This window comes from Marmota monax, unplaced genomic scaffold (genome assembly GCF_021218885.2).
Source record: "Marmota monax isolate L192 unplaced genomic scaffold, Marmota_monax_Labrador192_F-V1.1 WCK01_AAM20220418_F8-fsc00010, whole genome shotgun sequence".
NCBI classification, from domain to species: domain Eukaryota; kingdom Metazoa; phylum Chordata; class Mammalia; order Rodentia; family Sciuridae; genus Marmota; species Marmota monax.
In genome coordinates this window covers 4,506,900-4,520,048 of record NW_026692321.1, presented here as the reverse complement: position 1 = coordinate 4,520,048, position 13,149 = coordinate 4,506,900, and the positions used below count along the sequence as shown (strand labels likewise).

Genomic DNA, 13,149 nt, shown 5'->3' with positions numbered 1-13,149 from the left:
GAGGGGATGTGAACAGGGATTGAACCCAAGGGTACTTAAACACTGAGCGACATCCCCAGCCCTTTTGATACAGGGTCTCACTAAGTTGTTTAGGGAGTCGCCAAATTTCTGAGGGTGGCTTTGAACTTGCAATCCCCCTGCCTCAGCCTCCCTAGTCACTGGGATTACAGGCATTCCAAGACAGCCTTTATGGTGCTAAGAAAACTAGTTATCTATACGTAGAAGAATAAGACTAGATCCTTATCTCTTACCCTGAACGAAAGTCAACTTAAGTAGATCAGAGGTCTAAGAACTAGACCAGGAACTGCAACTGCTAGAAGAAAACATACAGTCAACACTCCAACATATAGGAACAGGCAAGGCATTCATCAATAGAAAAAAAAAACAACCCAAGAATCAATGTATGGGATGGCATCAAATTCAAAGACTTCTAATGAAATATGGCATTTGCCAGTAAGTGGTTGGAACTGGAGACTGTCATACTAAGTGAAATAAGCTAGTCCCAAACAATGAAAGGTGAAATGTTCTCTCTGACATGCAGATGTGAACACACTAAGAATAGAAGTTCACTGGATTAGACAAAGGGGAATGAAGGGAAGGGAGGGGCTATGGGGGTAGGAAAGACAGTGGAATGAATCAGACATCACTTTCCTGTGTTCATATATGAATACATGACCACTGTAACTCCACATCATGTACAACCAAAAGCATGGAAAGTTAGACTCCATGTATATGTAATATGTCAAACTACATTCTACTGTCATGTGTAACTAAAAAGAACAAATGAAAAAGTTAAAAAATGAATATCCAGAATACATAAAAAGCTAAAAAGAACCCCATCAAAAATAGAAACAAATATCCCAATTCAATGAGAGAGCAAAAAAACTAAACAGATATCCCTCAAAAGAAGAAATACAAATGGCCAAATACACCAAAAAATGTTCAACATCTTTATCAATCAGGGAAATGCCAATCAAAACTATTCTGGGATTTCATCGTACTCCAGTTAGAATGGTAATTATCGATGCAGAGAAAGAGGAAGACTCATTGGCAGGACTGTAAACGAGTACAACCACTGTGGAATTCACTGTGGAGGCTCCTCAAAGACAAGGAATGGAACCACCGTATGACCCAGTTGTACCGTTCTTTGGTGTTTTTTATGAAAGAATTAAAGTCAGCATGCTATAGCAACACACGCCCACCATGTTTACAGCAGCACAGTTCCTAAGAGTTAAGGTATGAAACCAGCCTTGGTGTCTGTCCTCCAAGGATGGCCAAAGAAAATGTGGTGTATATAGTCAATGGAGTTTCCGCCTGAAGAAGAATGAGATTATGTCACTTGCAGGAAAATGGGTTGGAAATGGTGAACCTCATGCTAAATAAGCCAGAAAGTCAAGGGTCAAGTGTTTTCTCTTACACGTAGAGGCCAGAGAGACGAAGGGAAAAGAGAGGGATCTCATGGAAAGAGAGAGAAGATCAGCAAAGGGTGGGGACTGAGGGGGAGGAAGGGGGAGGTGTGGGGGAATGAGTAGGTCACCTTATGCCATGCACAGGTGTGAACACATCACAGTAAAGCCTGCCATTATGTGTAATTATAATTCACACACAAAAAAGCCCTGTGACCCAGGAAGGACCGGGCTGGCTATGTCCCTCATGCCTATCCAGGTCTGGGTAAGAAAACAGATTTGAAACTCGGATCCTCAGATGGAGAGGAGAGGACCTTTGTAAGCCTGTGCCTTGAATCTAAAACCACACCTGACCCATCTCAAGGGAATGCTAGGCCACCAACAGCTGGTTACAGGACCAAGCACAAACTGACTATAATCTAACGCCCCTGAGAGGCTCACCCAAGACACCCAACACCAGGAGCCAATGAGGGTTGAGTGTCCTATCCATTCCCTTTGCATAGTTCTGCTTCCTCAGCTGTCAAGTTGCAGGACACAAAAGACTCTGCAGCCTCAGTTCCCAAATACATGCCCCACGAGATGGTACAGAAATCTCAATTCTCTGCTTTTAAAATGGCCTGTCTACTTCCACCTACCTATAAACCCACAGGGGATTGAACTCGGGGACCATGGCCCTAGCACTTTTTTGTATTTTATTTAAAAAGAGGGTCTCACTGAGTTGCATAGGGCCTCCATAAGTTGCTGAGGCTGGTTCTGAACTCACGATCCTCCTGTCTCAGCCTCCTGAACCAGTAGGATTACAGGCTTGTGCCACGGCACCTGGCTTGCAAACCCACTCATAAAGAGTGGGTTTCACGCTGTTTAGGAGGACCCATGCTGTCACTCATATCAGGTTTATTCCAAGGAAAACACTGTCTCTGAAGTTGGATTTGTGTGCTTTCTCCCATTGCATCTTTTTGGCTTTTCCCTCTCCTCCAGGACACCTGGACACAGCCTCCCTATGCAAATGCATAGTAGGCAGAACCAAGAACGAAGAGAGAGGTCTCCTCACTGGTAAACCAGCCCTGAGCCCTCTTTGGGCAGACAGGCCATCTTCAGAAACAGAGCTGAGTTCTAGGTGCAGGACAGGCATTGCAGTGGCCTGAGAGTCTCCCTGTCCACCTCTTAAAGACAGCTGGTTGGGGTGATGTCTACCTTGATAAGATGGCGAGAAAATTCCCGGGGGGTGCATGTTGCCTCGGAGGCCCTCTGCATGCACGGCAGGCACTAATGCTTCCCAATCAAACACACAATTTTTCTTGGAGGAAACAACACATCCTATACTTGTGAAGACGCCAGCGAGGGAATGGTGCATAGTCCCAGATCACGCCAGCCAGTCCCTGAGGGGTGCAGAATCCAGACAGAGCCAAGATGGGAAGCCGCCCAAGAGCACGAACAGCAGAGGCAAACGTCCAGGGGCCACTCAGGCCAGCAGCAGGGGACTCACTACAACGCCACCTTCATGTGCAGACAGCTGCTGAACTGCTGTCTCTTGGCCACTCCTAAAACCCCAGCTGTACCAAGTTTCTACCGGACACAGAAAAAGGTGAAAATGACTAAGAAGCAAACAAACAAAAACACCCACGTAAGCTAACTGACTTCCCATAGAGAAGGAACAAATGGGGTGCCCCAAATCTGCTGCTCTCCGCCTCGTAAGGCGCGGGGGAAGGGCGACTCTGTTCAAGAAACGAGCACCGCCAGTCCCATACTCACATGTCACTGCCTGGCCTGGGCTTGACGGAGTCCTCCGCCGGGAGGCAACACTCCATGATGTCGTTGAAGCCCGCGTTCCCAATATTCTTGGCAAGCTGCAAAAACAAAAGTCTATTTCAGGGCACTCAATTATTAATACATTCCACAGCCACCCATTACTCATACATCTGATGATTTATTTAGTGGCCACTAAGAAATAGAGCAATAAAGTGGTTTGCCTTTAATGAAGATGGACCAATCCCAAAGCCCAAAGGCACCCGTAAAAATCACAGAAGAGAAGCACGAAGCCCTCTCCAGAGGACTTCGCACGACATGCCCCCGGACCGTCCCCACAGACACAGAGAGAAGCGAGGTGCCACCCTCCCCTGCCCTTCTGAAGGCCTGGGCCCCACTGAAACGGGTCGACTCCACGTCCCCAAACAACCTTCCTCATGCCAGCTACGAGGTGCGATGACAGTGTCTGTGTGTCCACAGGGAGGCCAGCTGACTGGGGGCCAGTCTCCATGGGCAGGGGAGGAGGCCTGGCCCCACAGGGTTGCAGCAATGTTCAAGTGGGACAACCTAGGTGGCAACACTCAGGAAACTGTCCCGTCGGCCCCAGGCACAGGGCTGGATGTGGCGGCCAGGCTTCCAGCTTGGCAGACGCGAAGTGGACACCTTTCCACTGGATACTCTCTGGACTCCAGGGTCTGTGCTCCACAGGCCAGGCACCTGCTGTGAGGTAAGCGACCCCAACAGGGCAACCAGCCTGCTTGGGAACGAGTGGAGGCGCAGATGCAAGGCCAGGAGCTCCTTAAAACCAGGGACTCATCCTCCTTCCAACACCCAGTGCGGCCCGAGCAAGTCAGCCTCCGGTCAGGGATGGAGCCCAGGGCCTCCATGACCAGGCACACGCCTGCCACAGAGCCACACCCTGTCAGAGTTCTTCTTGGCACCAGGGATTGAACCCAGGGGCACTGAGCCACGTCCCAGCCCTTTTTATTTTGAGACACAGTCTCATTAAGTTGCTGAGGTGGGCTTTGAGTTTTCGATCCTCTTGCCTCAGCCTCCCCAGTTGCTGGGGATTATAGATGTGGGCCATGCGCCCAGCCAGGTCAGAGTTCTTCGATGTTTCATGAAACACTAGTGAAGGGACCTCTTATCGGAGTGTGGTGTTTTGAGAAAAATGTATTTTAATTTCTACATTGAAAATGATATGTTTGGGAAGCTGGTGACACTTCTGAGAGTTAACTCAATTAATTACGCTGACAAAGTGTTAATGGGGGTCTCTGAGAGGTCCAGCTACTGCCTGAGCAGTCTGCTTTATCTCCAGGGAGAACTGGCTTAGGAAACAGCAGAAGGGATCTGGGTTAGACATACTGGGAACTTCCTGATGGGTACTAATACCCCACACCGAGCTGGGATGGCCAAGGATGTGGAAGGTGTTTTTTTACACAGGACCAAAGAACTACATGGAGCCTCTTTGTTCCTGATGAGTGAATCAAGTGCACAAAGTTAATGGCTCAAAGCACTAACACTAACGAGCTCCACCTCCTCACTGAGTCCTGGCTCTGGGCCCTCAAGCCACTGTGAGAAGGCAGAACTGAGGTTGCCAGGTCCAAGTCTCCTGGACCCAGACACCTGAAGCTAGCGCAGGGTGGCACACCACAAGATGACAAGTACCAACCCCCTCGAGGCCCAGCCCTGTGAAGGATTCCTAGGGCAGTCAGCGTCACAGGCAGGGCTGAATCTCAACGGAACCCAGGCCCACCCCCTGCCCTGCAGTACCGGGGGACACCAGCCCCAGCCAAGCACACTGTTTTCTGAAAGAGAGTGACATAAACAGCTAGGTGGTCCCCTGTCTGAGCCAGGGGTCAGCAGATGCCTCCTGGTCTACGTTAGGCAGACAGGGTGGGGGCAGGAGGAAGAGAATTCCCCAGGAGATAGAAAGCTGCCTTCCCTTCTGCTGGGACTTGGCTGGCTTAGGGGGGACAGCTGGTTCAGGGAGCCACCAGCTCCGTGTCACACACAACAACGCTGCAGAAGCACGCTGCCTCCCAGCGCTGCCAAGACCCGGTTGTTTTTCAGCCCGCAGAGAACCCCTTTGGAACCAATGGCAAAGACAAAAGCATTCGCGATAGCAGCCACAGGTCCTATCAAGAAAACGTGGGCCCCGCAGGCTGGGTGGGGAGTACCCAGGGAGCAGGAAGGCAGGGTGCTCACCAGAGCCCCAACAGGGAGGCGTTCCACTGTCAGAGGACGCGTCCTGTGCTGAGGTAGGACTCAGTCAGACTAGGTCTAGGAGAGGCAGAGTGCTGTCGGCACAGTCGTTCTCCGCCTGGGGGGACTGGGTCCAGGCTCCAGGATGCCCAAGTCCTTTATATGGGATTGATTGCAGGCACCCTTAGTCTCCTCCCAGATCCTTCAAATCACCTCCAGACCACCTGCTCAATGTCAGTGCCACATTAATAGCTGTCATACTCTGTTGTTTAGGGAATAATAAGGAAAAAGTCGTAATGTCCCGTGTGCAGTAACTACACGGTATGCAAACCAGGCTCGGGGCAGAGCAGGAGGGAGGCCACGGCAGAGTGTGTCTACACCACCACCATCTGAGTGGATGCAGTGTGATCTTCCACACAAGGCAAATTCAAATTCTGTTTTTTTATAACTTTCTAGAATTTCTTTCAAAAATTTCTGGTGGAGGTTGTTTGAATCCGTGGAAGCGGAGCCTGAGGATACAGAGGGTCGGTCTGTGCTTCACTGAGGCAGTGAAATCGCAGCCCTAGCCCTCAGCCTTCACACAGCCTCCTCCTCACGGCACAGGGACACCACTGTGGCCTGCTTCTCCAGCTGGTTCCTGTGGGCTGCCCAGTCGGGTGGGCTCAGCAGGTGAATACAGTGTTACCCAGTAACCTGGCAGCCAGCTGGCCTCTGTCAACTGAACTCAGGATCTCTTTCTGCTCACCTGCCTCACTCCCCGAGGATGCTCTATGACAGGGAACTGGGCTGTTATGAACAGGGTTCCCTGGATCCCGGGGGTGGGGGGGTGGAGGTTGGAGAGGATGACACACTCTGACACACACACACATGCCTGGTGGCCCAGGCAGGAGACGAGATGTGCACTAAGCATGCACAATGTCTCTCCCAGGGTGGGCACAGAGGACACTCCGGGGTGCAGCAAGCAAGCCCACAAGCTATTTCTCTTTGATATTTCTGACAAAGCACACAATTTGGGTGCTCAATGTTGTATGCAGGGCTCCGGCCATGCAAGGTTCAGAGCTGTGACTCATGAAGAAGGTTGGACACAGGCTCTGGAGCCCAGTGACCCAGGTGCAAGTGCGGGCCCCAGTTTTCAGAGTTCTCAGACAGAATACAGAGTGCCCACAACATGTTATTCATTGAATGGCAGCTGGTGGTCAGTTTCTCATGAACCCTAAGCCACTGCTTTTAGGATGCAGAGGGGCTTATTTCAGTCACAGAGACAGCAGTGGTGAGGTGAAAAAGCCCTGGCGTGGTGGGGCTTTGCCCTCCCACTCCACACACTGCTCCAGGCCAGGCTGTGGGCTGACCTATGTGAGTGTCTGACGGCCTTACAAGACGGGCAAGAGGCAGAGCTGAGTCCACTCACAGCTGCTCCTACGGTTCCTGATGCTTGGTCTTCAACTTGATGGGAGACTATTAACTTCACCGCAAAACATCCAGGCCCATTATTCATCCAGTATGGTGCTGGGGATGAGCCCAGTCCTGCACATGCTGGGCAAGCGCTCTGCCCTGAGCTGTGTCCCAGCCCAAGGTTTCCTTTACTAACTTCACTTATGATAGCGAAATGGAGCATAGTAATATGCCAGTACCAGTGACGATGATTCTCTATGACTTGAAAAAATGCTGAAATCATGATGTTTTACACTTAGGAGGAAATTTATCTTTTAAAAATCTCAGCTTACTTGAAGGTTTTCTGAAAGCAGGTTTGTTGAGAATCGAAGCCTATTAGGCTCAAGTGTGCTAAAATCTTAGGAACTAATCAATTAACACTTCAGTTACTCAAGCTCCATTTCACGGACTGAGAAGGGATTCCAAAAGCAAGTAAAAAGAAGAAAAGATTATTACTGACCAGCCACCTCCATGGATGCTGCTCAAGTTCATCCACTCAACAAGGAAAGCAAGCGTGCTTTCAAACAACTGCAGTTCAGGAGGGAGACGCACCACACGGTGTGCAGCGGCAGGGCCTGCAAACCCGAGGCCAGAGAATAACTCACAGAATTAAGTGAAACACCGTGTGGGAGGACAGGGTGACACTCTAGTGGATGAGCACCTGTTTAGGGACAGGATGCCAGACGGAAAAGGAGAATGCAGCTGGGCCAGGCCCCACTCAGCACCTGCTGCCAGGCCACACCCTACTCAGCATCTGCTGGCAGGCCACACCCACTAAGTACCTGCTGCCAGGCCACACCCCTCTCAGCACCTCCTGCCAGGCCACGCCCACTCACCACCTGCTACCAGGTCACACCCCCCACACCTGCTGTCAGGCCACTCTCAGCACCTGCTGCCAGGCCACGACCCCACCTGCTGTCAGGCCATGCCCACTCACCACCTGCTACCAGGTCACACCCCCCACACCTGCTGTCAGACCACTCTCACCACCTGCTGCCAGGCCATGCCCCCCCCATGCAGCTGCAGTCAGGGCCATGCCAAGCTCAGCACCTGCTGCCAGGTCACATCTGCTGAGCACCTGCTGTCTCTCTCAGGCCATTTAAAAACCTCTCCTTGCCAACAAAAGCTAAAATAGATAAATGGCACTGCATCATATTAAGAAGCTTCTTCACACCCAAGAAAACAACCTGTAAAAAGACAACCTGTAGAACGGGAGGGAATATTTGCAAATACACACATCTGACAAGGAGATAATATCCAAAATATATAAAGAACTGAAAAAACTCAATATCAAGAAAAACAAATAGCCAAAGGACCAAAATAGGCATTTCTCAAAAAGAAGACCTACAAATGGGCAACAGGCACAGGCTGGAGTGCTCAGCATCACTGATTACCAGGGAATTGCGAATTTAACCACCACTACCAACACCTCGAACTTATCAGAATGGCTTTTATCAAAAAGACAGAAGTCAGGCTGGGGTGTGGCTCGGTGGTGGAGCGCTTGCCTAGCACGTGCAAGGCCCTCGCTCCACACCCAGCACTGTGCCAAAAAAAAAGACAAAAGTTAACAAGTGTCAGTGAGAACGTGGAGGAACGTGTCAGTGCACATTCCCTGCACACTGCTGGTGGGAATGTGGATTAGCACAGCCACCGTGGGGAAGCACACAGAGGTCCCGGGAAAACTAAAGTAGGCCTGCCGACGTTCCAGCAAGACCAGCACCGGAGGATGGAGATGTCTGTGTGTATTCAAAGGAAATGAAACCAGCACGTCAAAGAGATGCCCACACCGCAGCAGCCTCACAACAGCAAAGATACGGAATCCACTCAAGTGTCCACCAATGGATAAACCGGTAAGGAGAAGCGGGTACGGATATCTACAATGGAATACCATTCAGTCTTGAAAAAGCTGTCGTTTGCAACCACATGGATGAACCCGAAAGACATCATGTCAAGTGAAATAAGCTGGGCACAGAAAGACACACCACATTCTCACTCGGATCAAAGTTCCAGAAGCAAGTAGTAGAACGCTGGCTACCAGGGAGTGGGGTGGAGGATAACTGGACAAAGGATATAAAATTTCAGTTAATCAGGGTGAATTCTGAAGATCTAAGGCAGATCACAGGAACTATAGCTGCTAATAAAAGATACTTGTAAGTTTCTCAGAGGAGGTTTTATGTTCTTATCACAAAAAATGGTGATATGTTAACCAGTTTGATTTAACCATCCCCATGTGCATAATGTATGAAAACATCATGGTTACACACCGTAAATCCATACTAAAACAACAAATTTAATAAAATCCCTCTCCTGCCATGGCACATCCCTCTGAGTTGTGGTCTATACTGCTGTTTCCCTAAAAACTCCTCTGAGATAGCTTGTCCAGGCCACACCCACTCACCTCCACCAGCAGGCTGAGCCAATGCTGATGCCCAGGAAAACATACTGTGAGGAACAAGCCAACCAAAGACCCTGCGCCACTGCCCTACGACCCAGGTTTACAGACTCGAAAGACATACCCAAAATCAGGGATCAGGGGTCACTTTGTCATTTCAACAAAAGGAAAACACATTCATTTCAATCTTCGTTGGTGTTTTCCTCTTCATGGGTAACAGAACCTGCACATCTGATAATTCACGTGGGCAGCGTAAAACTGGCCACGGCGGGAGCATCCCACACCCTGGGAACAGGCAGCCACAGATCAGTGTCCTTCTCCCCAGCCAGCTATAGAGCCTTCCTGAGGCTGGTGGTGGAGGGACAGTAGTGAGGCTCACATCTCACTGCATGGCAGGACCACCCACCACAAAGGCCAGTAATAACCCAGTTCCTCAAAACTGAAGAGTGTGGGCTCTAGAGTCAGATGGGGGGATGCTCTAGGGTGCCCCCTTAGCAGGTACGTAACCCTGGGCATACTGAAACATTCTGAGTCCCGGCTTCCTCCTCAGTAAGGTGGGATACCATGCCAGGTCAGCAGGCTGTTGTAGAAACCAAACGAGCAACAGCGTAAGTGCCCTGCCGAGCACCTGGTGTAAAACAGGCAGTCACCTCCTCATAAGCTGCTCAGTGCTTCCCTCTGCTGTAGCGCATCAGCGAAAGCAGAACTGCCGCAGTTCATCACTGAGACACTCTGTGCTTCTTTGAAAACATGCTTTGACAACCTCAAATCTAGGACGTCATTGTTTACTCCTTAGATAATGCAAACATATATGCACATCCCCAAGATGCAGGCCATGCACACAGCACTTCAAAGAACCCCAGCATGTCTCCAAGAGGGCACTGCTGGGGTCCCATGAGTCTGACTCAGCCTTAACCTCCGAGTAACAGGGCGCTACTATCGAGGCTACGGGGCCCACTCTAGCGTCCCCCAAATGTGTTCTTCCAGCACCATGAAGAAATTCCTGGGGAAAGTGCAAGTGTCCCACAAGGTGGCCCAGAGGGTATCAGAAGTCCAGACACACCGGACCCACAGTGGTCATCAAGAGGATTTATGGCCCCACAAGAGGAACACCGACAGGGTAATTGATCTTCTGTCCGGAATACTACTCTTGACACTAAAATCAAGGCAGTCAGTAGCCATTAAGCCCAGAGGCCTCAGACAGCACTTCAGGCGCTGCTTGTCACAGGCAATCGTGGACGTGCAAACAGCTCACGGAAGCGCACGTTTTAGGCGTCCAGAGCACGTAGCCGATCCACCTCCTGGCTCAGGGGGCTGCCGCCTCAGTGCCCTGGAGCTCCCACAGAAAACGCTTCCCTTCCTCATATGCCATGAGGCTTTGGGCTGTCACTGAACCAAGAGGGAAAGACTTTTCTAATGGCAACAAAGATTAGTCTCTCTCCTGAGAGGGACAGTGTGGGCCAGGGAGAAGCCCACTAGAGGCCTGAGGTAAGAAGCAAACACAGCCCTGTCAGAAACCGGCTGATGACTCAGGGAGAATAACCCTTCTCCGTCTTCAGGCCTCGGGTTCCGAGTCCAATTCATGGACAGGGTGAAATGGACCATGCTACATCCCAGGCCACTTGGGCAGAATCTTCCATCTCGATACTGACAGCAAGTACCCTCACCTGCTAGAGCTGAGAAGGAGGTTCTAATTACCCAAATCCATCTCCCAAGGTAACAACTACCAGCCCACTGAAATTTCAAGAAACCCAAGTGGATCTGAATGCCAAAGTAAAAACTGAGATTTCTGTTCATTTAGTTCCAACCCCAAAATGAGCATTTAGAAATTACCAGCAGCTCCGATGTTCCCAGTACATCTAAGGTCAGGGACTGCATCCTGGAGTAGTGGACTCCCAGCTCGCGGTGGATTCCAGAACACTCGATGCAGGTCAGAATGCCCAGGTTGGTGGAAAGCCACGTAGGATCTGCCAAAGAGAATAAGACAAATTTAAGCGACTGGTTGGAAGAGGGCAGAAGACAGAACTGCTTTCCCGCTGGTTACTGAGTCGGGGCTTTGAATCTGAGTACTTCCTGATCTTGACACAAATGGAATCCTTGATTAATACCACTAGTTAACAAGTCATCCATAGGTAGGGACACGTCTGTCCTCCTTTCTCTTCCCTCTTCCTCCACCTCCCCATCCTTCCACTCATTTAAGTGACAGGTTTTGTGTGAGTATGAAAATACATAGGGCACAGTGCTCTCAGGAGACTCTGGGCTCCTCCAGGATGGGTCCTGAACACAGACTGTGCCATCACCCACCTAGTCAGACAGGCAGGACAGAGCAAGAGCAGACATGACCCACCAAAGCCTAGTACTATAAGGGAATGGACCCAGCACATCCACACCACGGATGCTAGTAACAGAACAACCAGCCCCTTACGATACGCTGGGTTCAGCGCTTCAGTAGTAGCAGCAATAGCGTCCATTCTAAGAGCTTCAGAAGTCAGAGCACTTTTATACCATATCTCATTTAACGCAAGAGAGGACCAGGATAGTGATTCCCTGTGCAGCCCAGACAGCACAATTCTCAGACCAAAGTTGCTAGCAGGTACGCAGCAGGCTGCAGTCCTGCACGTGCCTGAGCTCAAACCACATCTTCCCCACATGGCATGTTTACTCCTCACTGAAACACCCTACTATGTGCTAAATTTACAAAACAGTAAAATGAATTAAACTGAGGTGTACTTAAGCACATTATCATGTCCATGAGGTTGATTCTTAGAATTGCTTGCTGCCCCTTTGAAATTCACAGCACGTAAACACAATCTTGGTCACTAAGTAATTGTGAAGTTATTTTTTAAATGTTCAAATTATAAACAGTTTATCCACATCAGGAAATACTCCTGGGCATGTGTGTGTGCACTAGGCCTCTTCTGCTTTGTGCACTGAGCTCTGGGCAGTGACAGGCATGCATTAGACGATGCTTATCAAGTTTTTACACCATCTATGGTGCCTTAATATTTTAAAACAATGCAGCTTTAACTTCTTTATGAAAGTGTTTCACTATCCTTATCTTATCCTTATCAAGAAAGTGCAGAATTCACTTCTTATCTCTCCCTACCTCATCTCCTGTCAAAAAGATCTTTTTTAAGGAGTCCAAAACCAAAGATAGCCTTCAGAGAAACAGGAACCTGATGGTACTCCTCATTGTTGTGGGTTTTGACTACAGTACTAGGGGTTGAACCCAGGGCATTCTACCACTGAGCTATATCCTCAGCCCTTTTTAAAATTTAATTTTGAAACAGGGTCTCACTAGGCTGTCCTCAAACTTGTAATCCTCCTGTCTCAGACTCCTGAGTAGCTGGGATCACAGGTGTGCACCACCTTGCCCTGTCTTAGTTGCGTTTTCAAATAAAAATGGTCATAGAATTAGAAGGATGAAAAGGTTGCTGACCATTCTAGCTAAGCCACAATCTTTCCCATTTTGCAAATATTCAGAAAAGCCTATGAGTAGTGGCCTGATCCCCCAGCATCTTCCATTCTAATTAAAACAAGTCAACTGCTCAAACATTTAAAAATACTAGTTGTAAAAAATGTATATCCATTAAAATGAAGCCACTGATTTGCTTTGTCAAAATGCAAACATAAGCATCTCGTGTCCCAGAGTGTGACAGGCAGAAGGACCTGTTCCTTCGTTTTACAGAAAGGAAAACTGACATTCCCCAGAAGCTCGGCTCTTCCAGGAACGGAGCCAGACAGCGACAGACAGTTCCTCTGAAGGTTCAGGACAAAGGCGTGCTGAGGCAATCCTGGGTAGAGGCCCACACTGCGTGTCCGCAGCCTCTCAGTCTTACCAGACAGCATGGCCTTGATTTCACCCTTGCTACGCCCTTCAGTTTTTATTTCTCAAAAAGCATGGCAATCTTTTCATCTCCACCAGGCCGCCGTCACTCAGGGCTGCTCTGCGGCCTCTCCCACCCCCGC

General features: G+C 49.6%; 1 protein-coding gene across 6 annotated transcripts in view; it reads right to left on the bottom strand.

Annotated features, from left to right (window-relative positions):
• The window catches only part of Asap2 (ArfGAP with SH3 domain, ankyrin repeat and PH domain 2), a 151,866-nt gene that overhangs the window by 28,732 nt on the left and 109,985 nt on the right, over positions 1–13,149 (bottom strand). For all 6 annotated transcript variants that reach the window (XM_046441218.2, XM_046441219.2, XM_058578353.1 and 3 more), the window contains exons 15-16: positions 11,014–11,147; positions 3,159–3,253 (exon numbers count right to left, since the gene is read on the bottom strand). In XM_046441218.2, the coding sequence (XP_046297174.1) occupies positions 3,159–3,253; positions 11,014–11,147 (229 nt within the window). The remainder of the gene's footprint in view (positions 1–3,158; positions 3,254–11,013; positions 11,148–13,149) is intronic.